This window comes from Ochotona princeps, chromosome 21 (genome assembly GCF_030435755.1).
Source record: "Ochotona princeps isolate mOchPri1 chromosome 21, mOchPri1.hap1, whole genome shotgun sequence".
Taxonomy (NCBI): Eukaryota; Metazoa; Chordata; class Mammalia; order Lagomorpha; family Ochotonidae; genus Ochotona; species Ochotona princeps.
The window spans coordinates 1,863,565-1,886,795 of NC_080852.1; the positions used below are offsets into that span (position 1 = coordinate 1,863,565).

The window sequence follows — 23,231 nt, forward strand, 5'->3', positions numbered from 1 at the left end:
GTGGATGACATGAACTGATTCAGCCTGGTCTGCCCCCAACCCATGCCAGGACAATTCCATATAATTATACAGTTATGATTGGTCAGTTTTAGCTGTTAACTTTCAAAATAAGCAAGTTGACAGGCCTGTAATGGCAGGTTTGAAGCAAGCAACTTTCAAAAGCTACAAATTGATGGGCTATAGGGCAAGGACTCTTATCAAACACTAGGGTCCGTCTTCCTGAGGAGTGGTCTACCTACATGACCTGCCAGGTGTCCTGCCGGGTGGCTGTCACATAGACTGTTAGCCCAGGAGTTCACACAGCTCCTAGCCAAGCAATTAAGGCAGAATCACAAAAGCAGAAAACATCTAGATTCTTCAGAAACATGTGACCAAGAGAGAAAGCCTCTCCCTATCATGGGCCTTTATAGGGACTTGTGAAGCGAGTGGTTACAAAAAAAAAAAATGCAATACCACCGCCTCTCAGTTCCAGTGATGTTAGGTGAGTGTCACAGGTGGGCAGAAGGGAAAGCCTAGATGGAGTCAAGCTGCTGACCCTGAACTGGCTGCCTAGCCAAAAATTGGGAGATGGAAGAAACAAGTCCCAACCTTTTTTCTGGGTAAGGTGGTAGACATTATTGCCCATTGTGAATAAGTTTCTCTTTGCCCTTGGGTTGAATCATGTGAACACCTCCCTGAGATGGTGCATAAAAACTCAAACCAAAGTGAATATTTTTGGTGCCTGGACTCTCATCCCTTCTTCAATGAGGAAGAGCCGACATGAAGAATGAAAAAGGAGGCCAGAACTTTGGTCTCATGTCAGGTAGTTGGGATTCAGGATCCACTTAGAGAGTATCAAGTCATGGAGAAAATTGGCCTTTTGGGGGATGTCAATCCAACAGTTTTCAAAATATAATGACCCAGAGACTTGCTTCTAAAATGAAAATTGACATGATAGCAAAAGTGAAAAAGACAGTTGTTGATTAGAGGCTTTAAAGTCCTAAACTTTTATAATTCCTATCTCTACTCCCTTCCTCCTAAAAGTACAATCAGTTTGGAGGTTTAGCTGGAGCTAGGCAGTGACTGGGGATTACGTGTGTGGGTGGGTGTGTTCATGTTTGTGCAGAGGCATGGGATGCCAAGGGTCATTCCCACAAGTTTAGTACAAACCTTGTGGAGTCTTCTCTTTGCTAATTCGAGACACACAGCTCTTGTATAAGATCCAGAAGTCTTTTTCAAGTCCCATAATGTGCACCGAACCAAATGTTACCAGGAAAGCTCAGTAATTCTTTTCTTTAACTTAGTATAGAAAAGTAGGATTGTGGAAGAGGGTGGAAGGATGGGATTTACAGGAATTGGGAGAAAACAGAGGAGTGGGTTCTTTTTTCCAGTTATGCATCCTGCTTCAGTAAACAAGGGTTGGGACAACATTGAAGTTAGTAACTGGATGTCTCAATTTCAAGAAGCACACCAACACCTAGTTTTCTGTCTAGGAGTGATTTCCCCTTGCCTCCTCTTCCCCTACTCACATGACCACTTTGTAAATAAAACTTCTCTGTCTCTAAAAGGATGAATTAAAAAAAATGACTTTGAGATCCAGTTTCTGTATCCACCTCCTGAATGTGAGCAACTGGTATTTAGTAGAAACCTATGTATTTTCTATATTGTCATGTACACTTTCTGTTCCTGGGAGGACCTGAGCCACATTGGAGTCCATGCTTGGGACCCTAGGTTCAGCCACTATGGCCATTTGATGAGCTGGGCCTTGGCCTGCCTGGGCTGAAGAGGATTTGCTCTTCCTGGTGAGTACAGTGGGAGCAGATGCCTTGGGAACATGGCAGGCCTAGGCTCCACCCACCTCCAACATCAAGAGGTGGGTGGGACTGGGGGAGTGTGACCTAATAATTTTTTCTTCATGAGTTGGGTTTCTGTATAGTGTGTGTGTGTGTGTGTGATTTAATTGCACTCAATGTGTGTGCGTGTATTAGATCATTAAGGAGAAATTAGTGTGATCATTTCCAAATTTTCTATTTTTCCTTCCTGTTTTAGGTCAGGGTTAAATGGTATTCAGAGAAGGTATACCAGGTCTCCCAACTATCCTAGTACTTCAGGATGGGTACTGGACCCCTGATACCAAACCAGGGTGTCAATGTGGCACACACTCCACGGTTTCTGTCCAGGTGGTTCTGATAGTTCTGAAATGATGTTCATCTCACTGATTCAAGCAAGAGAGAACCCTTTCAATGTTCATTGGCTGGCATGGTTGACCTTGGAGTCTCTTTTCTCCCAGATATTTGCTGTCATCATATGGCTGGGGTAGTTATTCAATCTCTTCTCTCCTGCTTTCTCTTGGATAGTCCAGATGTGCTTTCCAGGCTTCAGTGGGCTTCCATCTCCAGGTGGAGCCAGGCCAGTTGTCCAATACTCCTTTTCAACTGAGGAGTACCAGTTCTTGCAAGTGCCTCAAGACCTCGAGCCAGTCAATCCTGCCCCAGTGGAGCCCCAACCTCAGCACTCACTGAGCTAGCACCACCATGCAGGCATCTAAAGTATCCAAGCCAGGTGACCTGAGGCCTGCCACACCCTCTACTCCCAGGACTCGCAGTCCCAGGACCCATTGCACTGGCCAGCCAAGGACCCAGGCCAAGCAACATAAACCACCACACATACAGTCACTGGGGCTCATAAACTGAGCTCATCACACAGCTGTCCCCAAGGGACCAGACAAGGCTGCCAGGGCCCCACTGGATCTCCTGCGCCCAGGGATCATGTGTCCAGCACCAACATCACCCTGACTGCCATGGCTTGCCTCAACTCATTTTCCACCAGCATATATTGCAGCCTGGCTTAGTCTAGTCTTCCCCCAATTCTACTTCATGTTGCTGTGTGCTGAAGCCTATCCAAGTACAATCCATCTGGATGTTTAGCTGGAGCTAGGCAGTGACTGGCGATTATATGAGAGTGTGTTTGTGTTCCTCTTTGTGCAGAGGCATGAGGTGCCAAGGGTCATTTCCAGAGGTTTAGTACAAAATTGTGGAGTCTTTTCTTTGCTCTGTCCAGCCTCATGGCTTTTGTATTAGAGCCAAAATTCTTTTTTAATTCCCATATTGTGCACTGAACCAAATGTTACCAGGAAGGCTAGGTGATTCTTTCCTTTAACATAGTATAGAAAAAGATAATGAAAAGCAGTTGTAAACCAAATTTTTACAGTTAATTGACCAGTTAAACTTGGAAGAGGTAAGGGGGAAAGCAACTCCCAACGAGGAGCTCAAAGATCTGGAGCATTTTGAATGGAGACAAAATGATGTCATAGTTTCTTTTAAATTTGCTTTTCCCACAGGAAGCCTAACGAAATACCATTTGAAAATAAGCATGCCTCTAATGTCCCTGAGAACAACCTCGAGAGTAAGGAAATTCTCAGTCAGTTTGACAACATTGACATTTGTCAGCAGTCCTTTGAACACAATGAAAATGAGAAAACTTTCAGCGGGAAGAAGATAGTCCTTATGTGTGAGCAAGTTTATCCCAAAGACCGATGTAATCAGCAACCTGTCAGTGTGGGACAAGCAATTCATGTTGGCTACTATAAATCTTGCCTTACCACCAAACAGAGAACTGACACAGGAGACAATTTGTGTGTGTCCAATGAATGTAAAGAAAACATGTACCAGAAGTCAGAACTCATTAGAGATCAGATCTTTCAAAGAGCAGAGAAACCTTATGAATGCAATGAGCACAGAAAAGCCTTTCACCAGCAATTATCTCTCATGAGACCACAGAGACTCCACACAAGAAAAAAATCTTATGAATGTAATGAGTGTGGAAAAGAGTTTCTTCACAAGTCAAGCCTGATCATACATAGGAGGGTCCACACAGGGGAGAAACTTTATGAATGCAGGGAGTGTGGAAAAGCTTTTTCTCATAAGTCAAACATGAATGCACATCATAGATTGCACACTGGAGAGAAACCTTATGCATGTATTGAGTGTGGGAAATGGTTTTGCTCTAAGCAACACCTCATTGTACATCAGAAAATCCACACTGGGGAGAAACCTTATGAATGTAGAGAATGTGGAAAAGGCTTTTCTGATAAGTCACAGCTCCTTAGACATCAGAGAATCCACACAGGGGAAAAACCTTATGAATGTAGTGAGTGTGGAAAAGGCTTCTCTGATAAGTCAAGCATGATCATACATCAGAGAATCCACACTGGGGAGAAACCTTATGAATGTAGTGTGTGTGGAAAAGCTTTTATTTGTAACTCACACCTCATTACTCATCAGAGAATCCACACTGGGGAGAAACCTTATGAATGTAGTGAGTGTGGAAAAGCTTTTATTTGTAAGTCACACCTCATTACTCATCAGAGAATCCACACTGGGGAAAAACCTTATGAATGTAGTGAGTGTAGAAAAGCTTTTATTCGTAAGTCACACCTCATTACTCATCAGAGAATCCACACAGGGGAAAAACCTTATGAATGTAGTGAGTGTGGAAAAGGCTTCTCTGATAAGTCAAGCATGACTATACATCAGAGAATCCACACTGGGGAAAAACCTTATGAATGTAGAGAGTGTGGAAAAGGCTTTTCTGATAAGTCACACCTCCTTAGACACCAGAGAATCCACACAGGGGAAAAACCTTATGAATGTAGTGAGTGTGGAAAAGCTTTTATTTGTAACTCACACCTCATTACTCATCAGAGAATCCACACAGGGGAGAAACCTTATGAATGTAGTGAGTGTGGAAAAGCTTTTATTCGTAAGTCACACCTCATTACTCATCAGAGAATCCACACTGGGGAAAAACCTTATGAATGTAGTGAGTGCAGAAAAGGCTTCTCTGATAAGTCAAGCATGATCATACATCAGAGGGTCCACACTGGGGAAAAACCTTATGAATGTAATGAGTGTGGGAAAGGCTTTCCTTGTAAGCCACACCTTATTAGACATCAAAGAATTCACACTGGGCAGAAAAAAACCTTATGGATGAAGTGAATGTGGAAAGGGCTTTTCTAATATGGCACAACTCATTAGGCATCAGAGCGTCCACACAGGGGAAAAACCTTATGAATGTAGAGAGTGTGGAAAAGCTTGTTCTCAGAAGTCACACCTAATCAGACATCAGAGGGTCCACACAGGGGAGAAACCTTAAGAATGCAGTGTGTATCTTCAAGCCTTTACTTACGAGACAGGTTTCATTTGACATCAGAGTGTCCATACAGGATAAGAACCACTTGAATATAATGAGTGGAAAATCTGGTTGCAAGCAGTCAAGTTTTATTAAACATCTGAATTCACTTGGGAAAGCATGAATGTTTTACATGTGTTTTAAAATTCATTCGCAAACCTTTTCAACACAGTAGAAAGCCTACATGCTTCAATAAGTAGCATATTCACAGAAATGAGCAAACACACAGCATTGACTGAAAAATCATTTTTCTGAGTCAATCGCTAGCAGAGTCACAGACCTCAGAACTACAAAACATGTCAACCGAAAGACTAGCCACCATAAACCTGTTATGGTCTGTTGAAGCTTACAAACTGAATGAAAAGGCAACCGTTCGCAAAAGTGCAAATATAAAACATTGTAATAGGGGAATGGATGTGGAAACATACTTTGAAAGTCTCAGCAAGTGTTAAATAATAAACATGAGGAGTATTATTTTATTTCAGAAGAGAGGGTATTGCTAAAATAATTAAGATGCAATTTGCATGTGATCTCCCTGTTAGGTGGTAAATGTGAATGCTGTTTTCAGATTAAATGTTGATAATAAATGTTCAGTATGTAACTTTTATTTCAAATGCCATCTTTGTTATTTACACATTTATCTTTTTTGAATCGCAATATTCCTCATCCTATTACAGAATTTTATTGGAACCACAGATATCAAATGATGCATGTGGCAGTTTTAGTGATGAACACCCAGATTTGAAGGATGAATCTTTTCCAGAGGCAAAATTTTCTTGTTATGTCTGGCCAAATGTGGATCCTATTTGGCCTCTATCTCCTTGAATAATAAGTATGGGAGATCACTCCTGCCTCTCTGCCAGCTTATCTCATACAACATGTCATAGGCACATGGCACATTGTGTCTCTGAGGCAAAGCCCTGGCAGTGGTCTCAGCTAACAGAGACTCCATCTTTGCCTGTTCACTCGGCATACATCCAGAGTAGTGGGCTGTATTTCAATTTCTGCCCCTGCAAAGTTGTGCTAGAATTTCCCTGATAAGCAACTCTGAGAAGTTAAGTGCAGCCCTCATCTTGTTTACCATTCACACGTAATGATCATGCCCAAAGGTATGGCTTTCAGCCCAGGTGCTAGCTTATCTTGGTCTACCTGCACATGGCCTAAAACACTAAGCTATCAACCCTGCTTACAGAATGTAACTGGTGACTAGATTAGAGTGTCCAGAGAGATAGGCATGCCTACTGGCCAGTTTTAATAACAGTGTAGGGTGGGAGTACTGTTGATACCACCCTTCTGCCTTTCCTCTCCACTGTATATATGCTTGTATGATCTTCCCAATAAATGGACACCCTTCACCAGTTTCTCTCTGGTGGTTCTGCAGCCAAGCAACACCATTGTCATGGTCCTCAGGAATCTTGGGCCTGCTGGTCAAAAACACCCAAGACTCTAGAAGGCATATCTTAGAGACAAAAGAATTGTCTGACATCAGAGCCTTGGAGTTCCTCTTTCAGGTGGAGGTAATGTGTCAGCTACCACCACAACTGCTCAGATTCACACAGTAAGTTTCTTGCCATTGTATGAGCTAGTAGATGTCAGCTTGTGCCTGAAGTCTTTCAATTGTAAGAGTGAGCACCAGGACCAGCATTGTTACATAGTAGGTAAGCTGTCCGAGATTCTAGCCAATCCACCATGGTTTTGCTCTTGGCTTCTGGTTTCACAACAGCAGCTCGGCTACTGCAATTGAGCCCTTGGGGGTATGAACCAGTGGATGGCAGATATCTCCCTGCTTCTGTCTTTCTCACTCTAGTTCTGTCTTTCAAAGAAAAAAAATTGAAGAGTGGTTCCCATGACTGGTGTTGAGGGAAATGTGAAGCCCATTGACTTGCATCTCATGTGCTACAACCTGGAGCACTTCTACTACTTAATATTTAGAGTTGACGCCCTATCAAGACCAACAATGATGAGCACTGAGGGTAAGAGAGACAATTTTTTTTTTCAAGTTACATATCATTTTTATTGAGGCTAATGTTTTTTTTGTTTGTTTGTTTTAATTAATATTTAGCATTATGTGACAGTTTCATAGGCTTTGGGAATCCCCTTCCCCCTCCCCCTCCCCTCCCCCCTGGTGGATTCCTCCACCTTGATGCAGCATTACAGTTCAAATTCAATCAAGATTCTTTGCTTGCAAACATATATTAAGCATGGAGTCCAGCTACTTATTGTCCAGATGGGTTGAACGGTTTCTTGGGGAGACCATCTCTGGTCCGAAGTCAGAGCTGGTATAATATCATCACAGTCAATTAAGAGTCCCCAATATAACATCAGCAGCAATTTGCAATATTATGGAATTGACATAGTTTTGAGTAACCAGTATGTTAAAAAAAAAAAAAAAAGAAAAAAAAAAAGAGACAATTTTGTTTTCAACATGTGTCATGTAGGGCCTGGTGGTGTGGACTAGCAGCTAAAGTCCTCGCTTTCAACGCCCTGGGATCCCATATGGGCGCTGGTTCTAATCCCGGAAGCCCCGCTTCCCATCCAACTCCCTGCTTGTGGCCTGGGAAAGCAGTCGAGAATGGGTTAATGCTTTGGGAATCTCCACCCATGTGGGAGACCTGGAAGAGGTTCCTGGCTCCTGGCATATCAGCATAGCACTGGCCGTTGCGCTCACTTGGCGTGTGACATTGTAGGGAAGTTCAACTACAGAATGAAGTTCTACACATCTACCTGCTTTCCACCAGATTGCTCATGTGAGGACCCAGCTGTTAGTTCTTTGCTATTGTTGCTTATCAGCTTGTGGCTCGGGTCCTCAGTAGGACACTAATCAGTGAAATTTATTGAATTTTTTTGCAGGTCCTGTTTTAAAATATTCCCAGTCTCTCACAGCATCCTAACATTCTTTCATTTTTGTAATTATATTGTAGGAATGTGTGGAATAGGGTGGAAGAATGAGATTCACAGGAATTGGGAGAAAACAGAGGATGGGTCCTTTTTTCCAGTTATGCATCCTGCTTCAGTAAACAAGTGTTGGGACAACATTCAAGTTAGTAACTCATTTTCCACCAGCATGTATTTCAGCCTGGCTCAGTCTAGTGTTCCCCCAATTCCACTTCATGTTGCTGTGTGCTGAGACCTATCCAGGAACAGCATGTCCCCTGTCTCAGCCCTGATGTGAATTGCCTATTGTTGTGGCCTGATACAGCACTGATCCTTCTCCCCATGCTGGTTCTCAGATCCGCTAGACGATGTTAGGTAATGACTCACCTGTGCTTTTTGCATCTTTTGTAAGAAATCATTCTCTGTTCCTATTTCTTGGAGAGTGTTTCCTATGTTTTCATTTATTAGTTTGATGGTTACTTGGTATAGATTTAGTTCTTTGATCCATTTAGAGCTTATTTGTGTATAATGTGACAGGTATGGGCATTTTTTTGTTATTCTGCAGCATACTATGCACTTGTCCCAACAGCGTTTGTTCAATAGGCCAGGATTTTTACCTGGACTGTTTTCAGTTGTGTTGTCAAATATTACTTGGCCATACATGTGTGGGTTCCTTTCTGGGGTTTCAGTTCTGTTCCACTGATCTTCTTCTCTGTTTCTGTACCAGTAACAGACTGTTTTGATGAGCCCTGCTCTTTTGTATGTCTTGAGGTCTGGAACTGAGATTCCTCTAGGTTGATTTTTATTCTTCAGGATAACTTGGCTATTCATGGTTTCATGTGATTCCAGATGAATCTTTGTATCATCTTTTCTGTTTCTGAGAAGAATGCTGTTGGGATTTTGATTGGGATTGCATCAAACCTGTATATTACTATTGGTAATATGGCAGTTTTGATTATGTTTACTGTGCCAATTATGTTTACTGATGCTATTGATGCATATTTTCTCTCTCCTCCATTTTTTAATAGTTGGGCTAGTGGGGAGTCTATTTTGTTGATGTTTCTCAAAGAATCAGCTCTTTTATTCATTGCTGTTATGTACATACAGTTCTCTTGGTCTCTATTCGGATTATTTCCTCCCTTATTTTGATTATTTCTTTTTTCTTAGTATTCTTGAGATTGCTTTGCTGTAGCTTTTCTATTTCCTACAACTGTAAGATTAAGTGATTTACTTGATGCTTTTCTAGTTTCTTAAAACAAGCATTGAAATGAACATTGCTCTTTCCATTGTCTTGATTGTGTCCCATAAGTTTTGATATGTTGTATTGATGCCTTCACTTGCTTCAGGCTGTTTTTTTTAATTTCCCCTATGATTTCCTCTCTATCTAATTTCTCATTTAGTAACATTATGCAGTCTCCACGTGTTTGCAAGTTTTCCTAAGTGTTTTGGCTTCTTGGTCTCTTGCCTCACTTCATGATGGTCACAAAATATGCCTGGTATATTATTGATTTTTAAAAATTTGGTGATGCTTGTTTTGTGGCCTATAATATGGTCAATTCTGGAGAAGGTTCCATGAACTGACAAAAAAAAGTGTATTCTCTTTTATAGAATTAAAGGCTCAGTTGATATCAACTAAGTGCATTTGTTCTAGAGTTTGGGTGAGTTGTGTGTTTTCTTTGCTGAGTTTTTGCTTTTTTAAAATCTGTCCATTGATATTAATGTGGTATTAAGTTCACACACTATGATTATATTGAATCTATTTCTCCCTTTATGTCCATTAATGTTTGTTTCACACAACCAAATGTCTTGGCATTTGACGCATATACATTTATTATGGTGACTTCTTCTTGGTGAATGGATCCTTTGAACATTATATGGTATCCTTCTTCATCTCTTAATGTTTTTCACATTGATATCTGTATCATCTGCTATAAGAATGACTACCCCTGCAAAATTTACATTACCATTCTTTTGGAGTATCTTTTTTCATCCTTTCACTTTCAGCTTCCTCTGATCTTTGTTAGTGAGATGTATTTCCTGTAAGCAGCAGGTGGAAGTGTTTTGTTTTTTGGTCCAGTCTTGCAATCTATGATGTGTGATTGATGTTTTTAAGCCATTTATATTCAATGTTAATATGGATAAGTGGCAAAATCCTCCTATCATTTTAGTGATGGGTTGTCCTTTGATTTAGTCTTCTGTTAGCCTTGTAGTGGGATGTTCTCCATTTTTCGCTTTGGTTTTTGTTCTTCTATCTTTCACTAAAACATATATTGAATATCAGCTGCAGGGCAGGTTTGGAGTATTCGAATATTTGGAGTTCTTCTTTACTGTGGAAGAATTTTATTTCATTTTCAAAGACAAAGGAGACCTTTGTAGGAAACATTTTTCTGGGCTAACACTATTTCCCTTTTAGTATCTGAACTATGTCACTTCATTATCTTCTCAATTGCAGTGTTTCCTCTGAGAGATCAGCAGTGAGTTTGCCTGGTGTTCCTCTATAGGTCACTTGATTTTTCTCACATGAACATCTAAGGATTTTTTTCCTAGTTCAACTGAGGAGAGCTTGATTATCATGTATCATGGTGATCAACACTGTTGGGAGTACAGTGCCCCTTCTGCATGCTGTTTCCCAATTCTTTCTCTAGATTAGGGAAGTTTCCATTTATTATTTCAATGAATAATCCTTAAATCCCAACTTCTCTTTCTGTGTCTTCTGGAGCTCCCATAATTCTTATGCTGGGCCTGTTAATTGTATTTTTATATTCTTGGATACTTTTTTTTAACCTTGACCTGGTTCTATTCTAGCTTGTTTTTTTTTTTTTGTTCCTCCTGGTGACAGGAAATATTTTTCATTTCTTGCTCTACTGTATTTTTAACTTCTGAAATGTCAGCTTTCATTTAATTTATTTCCTCTGTGACAAATTCTATAAATTCTTTGAACTCTTGTTTTCAAGATTTATTTATTTTATTACAAAGTCAGATATACACAGAGGAGGAGAGACAGACAGGAAGATCTTCCATCCGATGATTCACTCCTCAAGTGAGCTGCAACGGCTGGTGTGCGCCGATCTGATGCCGAGAACCTGGAACCTCTTCCGGGTCTCCTGTGTGGGTGCAGGGTCCCAAAGCATTGACCCATCCTTGACTGCTTTCCCAGGCCACAAGCAGGGAGCTGGATGGTAAGTGGAGCTGCCAGGATTAGAACCGGCACCCATATGGGTTCCCAGGGCATTGAAAGCGAGGACTTTAACCGCTAGGCCATGCCACTGGGCCCTGAACTCTTGTATTATGTGCTTTTCAGTGTTGGTCAGAAGCTTTATACTAAGTTTTCTGAATTTTGTGTTCTCCATTTTGTCAATGTCTTCCTCAGTTAATTCTAAGGGTGGTAGAAGCTTCTGTTGCTTTACTGAGGAGTCTTCGGTAACATTTATTGTGCCTCTGTCTTGTCTCTTAACTTTTGACATTGTAATCCTGTTTGGTGGATTTTTGCTCCTTAGTTTGTATTTCTAAGATATATTACCAAGAGATCTACAAATCAATGTTTAAGTTCAATCAGTTGGCTTAGGAAGACGCCAACTATCCCAGATAACTGGTTTGTCTGCAGCACTGATCTTATCTAAACACAAGATGACGCCCAGTGGGCACTGATATCTAAACACAAGATGGTGCCCAGCGGGGCACTGCCAGGAAACTGGTGCTGTTGGCCTTCTGATCCAGGGACCACACAGATTATGTAGGATGGTAAGCTGGTGCTGTCCTCAACGTGGGATCAGCTGGGTGTGACTAGTTGGAAACTTGCCCACTCCAGCGTTCGATATCTGTGCTGTTGGCTTCAACCTGCCACCAATCTGCCCTGAGGAGTACACAGCTCCCTTTTAGTTTGTTGTTGGGCCAGATTATTAAGCAGGATATGTCAGTTTCAACCTACCTTCACATCTGGAGCTCCAGGAGCAGACCCAAGCTCCCATCTGGCTTCCACAAGGGTTAATTCTGTTGCTACCACTGGATCCCTGGGTATTGTTGGAGTTTACCTCACAGCTCACCTGTGGCTGGTAGGTTTTTTGCTCCCTATAACACTGCTCCTGCACCGTGGCCTCTTCCCTGTGTTTAGGTGGTCTCCAGGTACATCCGTGTTGACTGCCTGACCCCTATGTTTTTCTGCAATCTGCTCTCTGTTCTTTACCCTGTCCAGTGTTTCTCTGTCATCTCGAATATGTCTGCACCCTTTGTCCAATGTGGCAGATTTATTTGCAATTCTCTAAGCAAACTCCATACTGACTTCCATTTAGATTTGTTCTTTTGCACAATGTCTGTTCATTTGTATTGCCCATTGTTTCAAAGTATTTATTTATTTATTTATTTATTTATTTATTTATTTATTTACTGTTCCTGGTTTTATGAAGCTCTTTGTAAATCCTGGGTATTAGCCCCCCATCACTTGCATAGTGCGCTAAAATTTTCTCCCATTCTGTTGGTTGCTTCTTCACCAACAGGTAAGTAACCCTATGGGGTGCAACAGGCATTTCCTGTCCAGGTATGCTCAAACAGCTACTCCACACAGCCCACAGTCCACTCCTGGGCCAAGAGGGATTAGCTGGTATCCCCATTCATCCCCAGCACACACACATCATGCACTCCAGCACCTAGCGGTTTGTATAGTGAGCCAAGGGCCCAAGGTGCCCACCAATAGCTATTCTAGGGCCAAGCTTGACAAACCGGTGCACTCTGTTCCTGCTATCCACCTGACATCTGCTTCATAGCCAAGTCATCCTGGGCAGTGTCCCTGATCCCACAGCTCAATAGTCATCCACTTCTGGGCCAGACTGAATTACGCTTGAGGAGAAGATATTCCTCTAACATGCCCCATCCATTTCTGTACTTACCCATCCAGGGATAGGCTCAGTGAGCCGTCATCAACTCACCTCTAGCCTATGAGTGCGAGCACACTGTCTACCTTCCACCACTTGAAAGTCATTCCAGCTCATGCAGTGATCTTGCTCCTTCAACAGGCAATGTGCTTGCCAGCCACTCCAGGGCTGGGTCCTTTCTGCTGGTGACCCTGGGGCCAGAGCCTGCATCCCTGGAGTCCACCACCACACAACATCCTGTCACCTCACTAGTCCTACTAGTCAGATGTCCTACATCTATAGCCTGCCTGCAAGCTGTTCCAGTGCCAGGGCATCTGTGCAGCCCCAACATTCACCTCTAACCTGCCCACCGCTTCAGAATTTCCACTGCTCGAGAGCAAGGCAGGTTAGATTTGCAGGGAATTCAAGCAAAACACTGTAGCAACATCATTTCTTGTTTCACAGGGGAGAATTTTCATGTGGACAACTCTAGTTTGCAAAGCAGGATTTATTTAAGAATAAGAACCATAGTAGTTTTTCTATTATTTAGTGCTGCTTTGAGTCTGTTGTCTATGAATTACCAGATTTTATCTTGATAGGCTATATTGTACTTTTTGCTCACTCTACTATACCAATGCATTAGGGGGAAATCGGGTGCGATCCTGACACCCTCTTAACAGGAGGTCATGTGCATGGAGCAGGGGGGCACTCCAGAGTGGAGCAGGTTATGGTAAAGAGGAAGCTTGGATCCCAACCATGAAGACTCTCAGATCTTCACCACAAACTATTAATATGAGCCACAAGAACTATATCCCAACTGCCAAGGAGGCCACAGGGAATTGGATGCCCTCGGAGGCTGAGTACTCTGAGGTCTCCCACCCCCAACCGGAGCTTCCGCAGGGGATGGAAGAAGTCCAAACACTACCGTGCAGAAACCAACATCATCGGAAAGACAACCAGAAGCCCTGAGCAGTCCGCAGAAACGGAAGAACAATAAACGTCCTTCGGGACCAGGGAGGAGAGCTTTCTCTGGTCCGAGCCTGGCTCCACCTCTGGACCCCCGCCCTCCCTTGCAATAACCATCGGGATCCGAAAACCCCTCATAACATACAAACAATCATACAAACTAAAAAACCCTAAAATAAATAGACAAACAACAAAAAGTAGAGCTTGGAATCTGACAGGAAAGAGCTGGCATGGATTGGCTCATGCCTCGCTGGGTTGGACACAAAGATTAGTCACTCCTCACCATGGTGTTGAGGATTTTCCTGCATACCCCCCCCAAAAAAAATGTTCTGCACCTTAATTGTCAACAAATGTCTTGTTAGAGTTAAAAGCCAGTGTAGATTATCCTGAAATCTGCCAATATCAGCAAAATTATACTTCAACACAACAAATGGCTAAATACTAAAATGAAATAGACACAAAACAGCTGAATGGCACCTTATAGCCATTTTAAGGTATAGAGCAGCCGGTTCTGTATATGAACTAAAATTGAAATGTCAATGAGCTAATCATAGGTTGTGGTTAGGACTTGCCTTTTTTTTTTTTTTTTTAACATACTGGTTACTCAAAACCTTGTCAATTGCATAATGTTGCAAATTGCTGTTGATGTTATATTGGGACTCTTAATTGACTGGGATGATATTCTACCAGCTCTAACTTCGAACCAGAAATGGTCTCCCCAAGAAACTGTTCAACCCATCTGGACAATAAGTAGCTGGACTCTATGCTTGGTATATGTTTGCAAGGAAAAAATCTTGATTGAATTTGAACTGTAATACTGCATCAAGGTGGAGGAATCCACCAGGGGGGAGAGGCGTGGGGAGGGGTGGTTGGATTCCCAGAGCCTATAAAACTGTCGCATAATGCAAAATAATTAATAAAAAAAAAAAAAACCACAGTGATTACTGCCTTAGCAGATGCATGGCACTCCAAAGGAGGAAAGTCCTAAGAACATGGTGGAAATAGTGGGTTTTTTTATGCACCATCTTCGGGAGGTGTTCACATGAGTCACCCTAAGGGCAAAGAGAAACAAACCTATTCACAATGGGCAATAATATCTACCACCTCACCCAGAAAAAAGGTTGAGACTTGTGTCTTCCTTCTCCCAAATTTGTGGGCTTGGCATCCAGTTCAGGGTCACCAACCTGGAAGCCACACTCCCACACCATCTAGGCTTTCCCTTCTGCCCAACTGTGACTCTTACCTATCATCACTGGAACTGAGAGGGGTGGTATTGCATTTTTGTTTGGTAACCACTCCCCTCGCAAGTCCCTATAAAGGCCCATGATAGGGAGAGGCTCAGTCTCTTGGTCACATGTCTCTGAAGGATCTAGATGTTTTCTGCTTTTGTGATTCTGCATTAATTGCTTGGCTGAGGGCTGTGTGAACTCCCGGCTTGACAGTTTATGTGACACTCACCAGGCAGGACACCTGGAAGTGCACGTAGGTAGACCACTCCTCAGGAAGGAGGACCCTGGTGTTTGATAAGAGTCCTTGCCCTATAGCCCATCAGTTTGCACCTTTTGAAAGTTGCTTGCTTCAAACCTACCAACACAAGCCTGCCAAAAGCTCATTTTTTTTAAAATCTATTTTATTGTATTGTTGTTGACAATTTTTCCATAGTTAATTACAGTTAAAGGCAAAAAAAAAAAAAGGTTCAGGCGGATAGGGAAGTGGGCAATACTATCATGTTCACATTGCTTCCATCATGTATCTGAGGTAAAGGGGGATACTGAGGGAGAAGCCCCACCCGGTTTCCTGCCCACCCCAAGTCCTGGATGTGGGGCATGCTCTGAGATATGTGCTCAAGTGGTGTTGATAATTCTCCAGTTATGAATCACTGCCAGTTTCGCTCGGTGAGGTCGTCCACCGATCGATATTGTCCATCACAAAGTCTCCGTTTGCCCCATATTTCGCTGCCAACATATACCTGAGATGAATGATTGTCCTGCTCTGTCTTCTGTCTTTTCTTGGCTAGAGTTCTGAGTCCAGCAGTTTGATTAGGGAGATCTCCAAGATACTTTGAGGTATTCCCAGATTAGTTTCTTGTATGTTCTAACAAGCACAGGGCCCGGCACAGTCCATCACCCCGATCAGCTGGTGGTTGCAATTGCTGTGTTGGTTCTGTTTTCAGTCCCGAGTTGCACTGGAACCAATGGGTGTTGCAGTCCATCAACCAGTGGGAGCTGCAGCCTAGTCGGGGCAACCCACAATAACCCCCACCAGACCCGCCCCCTACCCTGGTTTGCCAGTATGTGTAGCAGAAGACCAGTCTGTCCCCCATCCCATTTGGCTCTTGTACTTGTCAATGGGTATTAAAGCTTAGTTCTATCTAACCAACTCAACCATCCAGCCCTTACAGATGTTGTTGAGTGCCTCTCTATCTAGCCATCCCAGCCCCCATCCTAGTTTTCATACCCTCCCACAGGACTAGTGACCCAGGAAGGGGGAACCCACTTTTTCCCTCCCAGGTCTCTCTGTCCCTGTTTATGCACTCTTTAGGTGGTTCTGTGATTAGACTTGACAGAATTAGTCCCCAGCGCCAGCTTCTGCCAGCTGATGCTGCGGCCCTGATCTAGTCCACATGCAGTGCACAGGTGTTGTAGCCCTGCTTAGTCGGGTCTGTCTCTATCACGGCCCACACTCTCCAGTGGGAGTAGCTGTCCAGCGAGGGGACCAGCCCCTTAATACCCCCACCAGTTCTGCCCCTCCCTTCCTTCCTGGATCTCACGTGTGGTGGTTGGGTGCTGCATTCATATCCAGTACAGGCAACCATGCCCTGGCATTCCATAATGTGTACTGGTTTTGTCGCAACCAAACCCGGCCCATCCCACACTCTGTTCTGGTGATCGGATTTGCCAGTGGATGACATGAACTGATTCAGCCTGGTCTGCTCCTGACCCATGCCGAATGTATGCCAGTGGGAAACTTTCCATGGCCTATTCTGGGCTGTTTCCTATCATGCTTCTTGCGCTTACCTGCAGGGACTGTGTCCTGCCAGAGGAGTTGCCCAGGCTCCTCCATCAGAACCCCTCCCAATGCCAGATTTTGCGCTTGCCAGGGCGTCCTTGAGCCAACCCTACTCGGTTCACCTCCTGTCCTAGCAGGAACAGTGGCTTTTCCTGGCTGTCTTTCACCCCATTCTGGTTCTTGTTGTTGGATGTTTCAGCCCGGCCATGGCTCGTCCATACCCACATACAGCTCACACATGGCTCAGTAGGGGATTGAGACCCAGCCTAGTCAGTCCCACATCTACCCTGGTTCTCCATAACACCAGATGGTGTTGGGATCTGAACCGGCCTGGTGCATCCAATCCCAGCCCACACACTAGTGCCTCGGGTGACTACAACTGTTTCCTAGATAGAACGCAGCCCCCATTCCAGCACATACACCCCTTGGTGGGAACCTCAACCCAGTTGTGGTGTCCCTTTACCTCCCCAATTGGGCCTGTTCCAAGCCGTAAATCACGCACCTGCCCGTGGTTGCCCTGAGGACCATTAGGTGCAAGCCTGCTAGACAAGCCGGAGCTTATCTTTTACTTGATAGGTGTTCAAAGCTCAGCATTATTAAGAGATTAGAAGTTCTTCAAAGGAAGAGTTATTGGGATTGGGAATCTTTAGGATTGACTCAGAACCCAGAAACAGTGGGGTCAGCCTGGAGCTATCTAAGCAGCAATTCAGACATCCATTACCCCAGAGCTCCCCGGCCGGGCGGCCAGCAGGCACAGCCTGGCGCCCAATGGCAAACTGGCCGCCCGGGCCCATGAGCGCATGGCAGGCTGGGGTTGGGATCCGAGCTAGATGTCCCCTCCTGCAGCCCTCCAGTCGCCTCTGGCAGCCCGAGGTTTAAACCTGCAGGCCCAGGGTTGCGCCCCTCCCCAATCCCATTCACCGCCCAATGAGGACGGTGGGTGGGCCCCGGACATACCCAGTCACAGAGACCTCCCTCCTCTGTGTACTCACCCCGGAAGGAAGCAGGCCCCGCACCCAGGCATGTCCGGACCCAGCCCACCATGAGCCATGAGCACATGGCGGGCTGGGGTCAGGATCCAAGCTAGACGTCCCCTCCTGCAGCCCTCCCTAAAAGCTCATTTTGAAAGTTAACATGTAAAACTGACCAGTGATGACTATATATATGGAACTGTCCATAATTGTATAAGAACCCTGTGCGATTTAACCTTTGCCCTTGTTTTGCTCTCTTTTTCTGCCCTGCTGTTCCTACAGCAACCTTGGCTGGGGGAAGTGGCTGGGAGACCTAGCTTAAACTGAATAAACCACTTATGCCTTATCGCTGACTTCAGACTCAATGCTTTTCTGGGGATTTCAAAAATCTGGCACAACACTACCATTATTCTGGCACTCTGACTCTTGGATTCCCCAGGACCTGCTTGCTTTTTGGCTTCCTACAGACAGACTCTGAGAATAGGTAGCCCCTGAGCATAGCCCTTGTGTGTCTGTATTCCTCACACTCTGTTCACTGCTTGAGCATGACAGTAAAGATGTTAATTCTAAGGTGCTTTTTATTGCTCACTTGTGTACTTTCAAGAGTTCCAGGAGAGGTGAGGCCTAGCAGTAACGGAATGTAGGCAGAAAAGGCAGGAAAATATGAATGCTTGCAGACTTGTGAAGTGTATCCATGTTGTTTGTTGTATGCCTCTTAGGATAACTTATATTGCTGGGGAAACTGGTCTTCAGATTAACAGACAGACTTCAGGGTAATAAGCATTTCTTCATCTCGGGGTTTCCATTCACACTGTATTGTCACATGAACATGTCATTTGTTAATTTCTAGTGGGCCCTGTTATCACCAAGAGTGGCTAATAGATTTCTTAAAAAGACTGCTCTTTTTTTAAACCAGAATTAATTAATTAATTATAGGCCATTGGGTCTGGGTGCCACACGGACCTATTTTGACCTGTATGATGCCACAGTCAGTATTAATTTCCTGCAGGACCACTGCAACCCGTGGAGCATAATCAGTTCTGGTGAGTTCCTGATGAGCTCAGCACATGCACAATTCACTGTTGTCCCCTGCAGTCCTAAAGTGTCTGACATGGTGTACAAAATGGCACCTGATGTATCACTACTAGAATTCTTGATCTGCTAGTCATCAGATCCGAGGGCTACCCAGACCTGTCTTGGGTGGAACCTGTAGAATGCCACATTAATGCAGTTCACTGAGTCAGAAATGAGTTTACTCTGAGCTCAGATTATGCTCAGTCCTTTCCCTTGCCTTTCCTCCTTATGCAAAATGGCAACCAATTCGGCTCTAGGGGGCTGACTGGGCTGTGAAATCCACCCTGTTCCTACACTTCCACTCTGGGATCTGCTGCTCTGTCTCTGCTGCCACTCAAATCAAACAGACCAGCAGGACGGACAGTTCTTTGTCTGGGTTCACCTCCCAATCTCCCAGTGCAAGTCCTTTCCCACCTGGTTGCTGGTGGAGTTCCAGCTGCTGGTGGAGTTCAGATCACCTGTTAGCTGAATGCTGCTGGAATATCAGTCACTGCTTCACCACTCCATTATGTCCGCTGCTTTCCTGTGTCTGTCAGTCTCTAGGTACCCCTCTGCTGTTATTCTGTCCTCTCCTATTTCCTGGAATGTGTCCTCTCTACTTCATCCTGATTAAATGTTTTTCCCTCCATTTAAAGTGCCCTTACCCCATTCCACCGTCTTGATTCTCCCATATTGTAGACTTTTTAAATGTAAGCTTTCTTGCACCCTGCAATACCATCCTGAAGCTAAACTGAAACCTTAAGTGTCATTCCTTTTGGAGTGATTCAGAGATGAGATTTGTGTGAGCCATATCCCATTGCTTCTGATATGACAACAGCTCTCAGAGATGGGGGTTGATATGTTGATTCTGTCCCTTTGCTGCCTCCCCAGAGGGAGACCCTGCACCAGGAATGGTATGTAAATAGGGGAAAGCCCTGTTTTTATATTTTGAGGTTTAATTTTACCAGGACCATAAGACCCTAACTGCCTGCTATCTAGTCTGACTCCTCACACACTACTCCAAAACCCTCACATCTATAACCACCCTGCTTGCTCCATTGCTCCATGCCAGTCAGGCAAGGTGGCCATCCCCCTCTTTTATTAAGCATGCCTGCCCCACAGTCCCATCACTCAAGGGCCATGCCATCTCCATAAGGGCTCACTGCATTCCATCCCCAGCCTTCCAGCTGATGGCTATAGGGCTAGGCCTGGTGGGCCAGCATCCACAACTCACTACCATTTGGGCCTGCAGGCAAGGCTGCTGCTTCAGGTCTAGAACAGCTCTGCAGACAACCATGCATACAAAGCACCCTCAAATGCTGCGCTGCTTGTCGCTTAGATGTAGGCTGGCTCTGCCAAGGACCCTGTGACCCCACCCTCCATCTTGCACCACAGGGCTGGGCTCACTCTTCCTGGGCCCACAGAGTCTCTAGCATTCTAGTCTTGATTGCTGCAGCTGGCACAGGTTTTCTCAGCTGGCAATATCTGCACTTAAAATCCTCTTTCCATGTCCACCTCAGGCTATTGTAGGCATTCTACCTGCTGCTCCAAGGACAGAGCAGCTCAGCCAGAGTAATAGACCACACAAAATCCCCAACCTGCTGACCACCCTTGGCGCTGCCAGATCAGATCGGCCCAGGCAATGCCTCCCATGTCCCCAACCCACCTATCCAATACTCCAGGGTTCTCAGAAGGCTTGGCTACCATCCCATCAAACCCACACATGCAAGCAGCAAGCCTCTCTGCTGCATCCTGTCCACAGCACAAGAACAGGGCTGGCTCATCCAGCATCCCACTCCCTCCAACAGGTGCTGACAGATGCCTTCTTCACCATCCCTCTGGCAACCCAGAAACAGCCACTTTTCACTTTTGAGTGAGAAGACCCAGAGAATGGTAAGACTGAACAGCTCACTTGGACTCAGCTCCCACAAGGATTCAAACATTCATCCATGGTCTTTGATGGACCCTTTCATTGGGACCTTGTTGCCTACTGCCATCAACACCCCCAGGTAACTCTTTTACAGTATAGTGATTATCTCCTCCTTGCAGCTGCTTCTCATGCAGACTGTCTTGAAGCCACCAAGGACTTACTGGGCCACCTACAGACTCTTGGATACTTGGTCTCAGCCAAAAAGGCCTAGTGGTGCCTAACCCAAGTAACATACTTAGGGTATCTACTTCAGGGGTTACCACTACTTATTTGGGCAGGCAATGCATCCATCATCATCACCATCCCTGAGCCCACCAATAAACAACAGATAACCTTTCCATCTGTTTGTGGATGAATGAAAGAGAATTGTTTGGGGGGGGCGTTACTTACCAAAATGTTAGGGCCCTGGTGGTACCCTGTGGCCTCTCTGTCCAAAAACCTGGAATCTGTAGTGGCTGGGTGGCCTGCCTTTCTATGCCAGATAGCCTCCATAGCCCTCCTGGTAAAAGACTTGGATAAACTAACTCTGGGGCAAAACCTCCATCTCACAGGCCCACATGAAGTCAAGCTTCTCCTCATGGCCCCTCCCAGTCGCTGGCTTTCCAATTCCAATATAACTCACTATCAAACTTTGCTCCTTGACCAAGTCAGCATTAACTTCTTGACCACTTCTGCCCTTAACCCAGCCACCCTCTGGCTCTTCAGTTACTCAACTGCTCCATCCCTGCCAGGAGATGATAAGCTCCTCTCTGACCTTTGACCAGACCTCAACGACGTCTCATAGTCCTGGCTGGATTTCATTTCATTTAGTAATGGCAGCAGGTTTAATCAGGATGGAATATGTGTGGCTGTGGCAGCAGTGACTTCACCCACTGAAGTCTTACGGCAGACTGCCTTGCCACCAAGCATCTCACCTCAAAAGTATGAGCTTATTGTCGTCACCCAGGCTTCCAAAATGTGCACTAATAAGACTGTTAATATCCACACTGACAGCCTATATGACTTTGCTACAGCTCAAGTATTTGGCGCCATCTACTGGGAACTAGGCCTCCTTAGAGCCAAGGCAAACAAAGACGAAATTCTCTGCTATTTGGTTCCTAACACAGTCGTGATAATACTGTACTAGATACCAAAACGGGAAACCGCCTTGATGACACGGCTACCGAGAAGCGGCCACGAGGGCAACTGCCATACTCCCTCTATTTACTAACTCAATTCTTCCCTCACATCCATATTATTCCAAAGCTTTAGAATAGACAGGAAAGATAGGGGGGAGACCAGGCAGCAAGAACAGAATGGGTACCAAGACATGGATGGTGGAATGCTTCTTCCAAAAGCTCTGGGGCAACATCTGGCCCAGCAACTCCATCAAAGCTCACATTTAGGAAAAACAACGCTTGCTGAGCTCCTCAGAAAAGGATTTAAGGTGCAAGGACTAAATGCATTAGTGGAAGGAGTAGTAGAACATTGTGTGACTTGTTCCCAGGTTAACCCAGGGCCACGGCCAGCAACCAACTGCAATCAGACATAGGGGAATAGAGCCAGGCAGGTTGTAGGAAGTTGATTTCACTGAAATGAAGCCAAGAAAATATAGATATAAATACTTACTGTGTTGATAGTTGCATTCCCAGGATGGGCAGAAGTTTTCCCTACTAAGACTGAAATTGCAACCATGACTGCTGAAAAGCTATTACATCAGAATATTCTTAGGTGTGGGCTGCCTTTCCATATAGGCTCAGTTCATGGCCCTGGCTTTATTGCCCTGGTGTCACAAGCAATAGCCCAATGTGTGGGATAAATGGGAAATTACATTGTGCCTATAGACCCCAAAGCTCTGACCAGATAGAGAGTAAATCGGCCCCTAAGAGAGACCTTGGTAAAATTATTCCTAGAGACTCATGACAATTGTGTGGGCGTGCTGCCTTTTGTGCTATTTAGAACAAGATGTACCCCCAGCATTAAGGTGTTCACTCTTTTGAGACCATGTTTGGGAGACCCCCCCAACCATTTTGCCCAAGATAGGAGAAGAAACTGTGCAAATTATCAGTCATGGTCACCTTTCTTTTTTTAGATTTTTTTTTTTTTTTTTTTTTTTGGAGAGGTGGATGATATACAGAGAGAAGTAGAGGAAGATCTTCCATCCAATGGTTCACTCCCCAAGTGGCCGCAACACCTGGAGCTGAGCTAATCCAAAGCCAGGGCCCAGGAGCTCTTAAGGGTGTCCCACATGGGTGCTGGGTCTCAAGGCTTTGGGTCATCCCCAACTGCTTTCCCAAGCCACAGGCAGGGAGCTGGATGGGAAGCGGGGCCACCGGGAATAGATACAGTGCCCATATGGGATCCCAGCCCATGCAAGGCGAGGACTTTAACCACAGCGCTAACATGCTAGGCCCCATGGTTAGCTTTTAAGTT

The 23,231-nt window shown here is 44.7% G+C and overlaps 2 protein-coding genes across 2 annotated transcripts in view; both read left to right on the forward strand.

Annotated features, from left to right (window-relative positions):
- The window catches only part of LOC131482924 (zinc finger protein 334-like), a 303,146-nt gene that overhangs the window by 38,210 nt on the left and 241,705 nt on the right, over window positions 1-23,231 (forward strand). The gene's annotated exons all lie outside the window — the stretch shown is intronic.
- LOC131482910 (zinc finger protein 420-like) lies at window positions 3,747-4,976 on the forward strand. The gene has a single exon (XM_058679142.1). It carries the CDS (start codon window positions 3,747-3,749, stop codon window positions 4,974-4,976), a length of 1,230 nt encoding a protein of 409 aa, XP_058535125.1.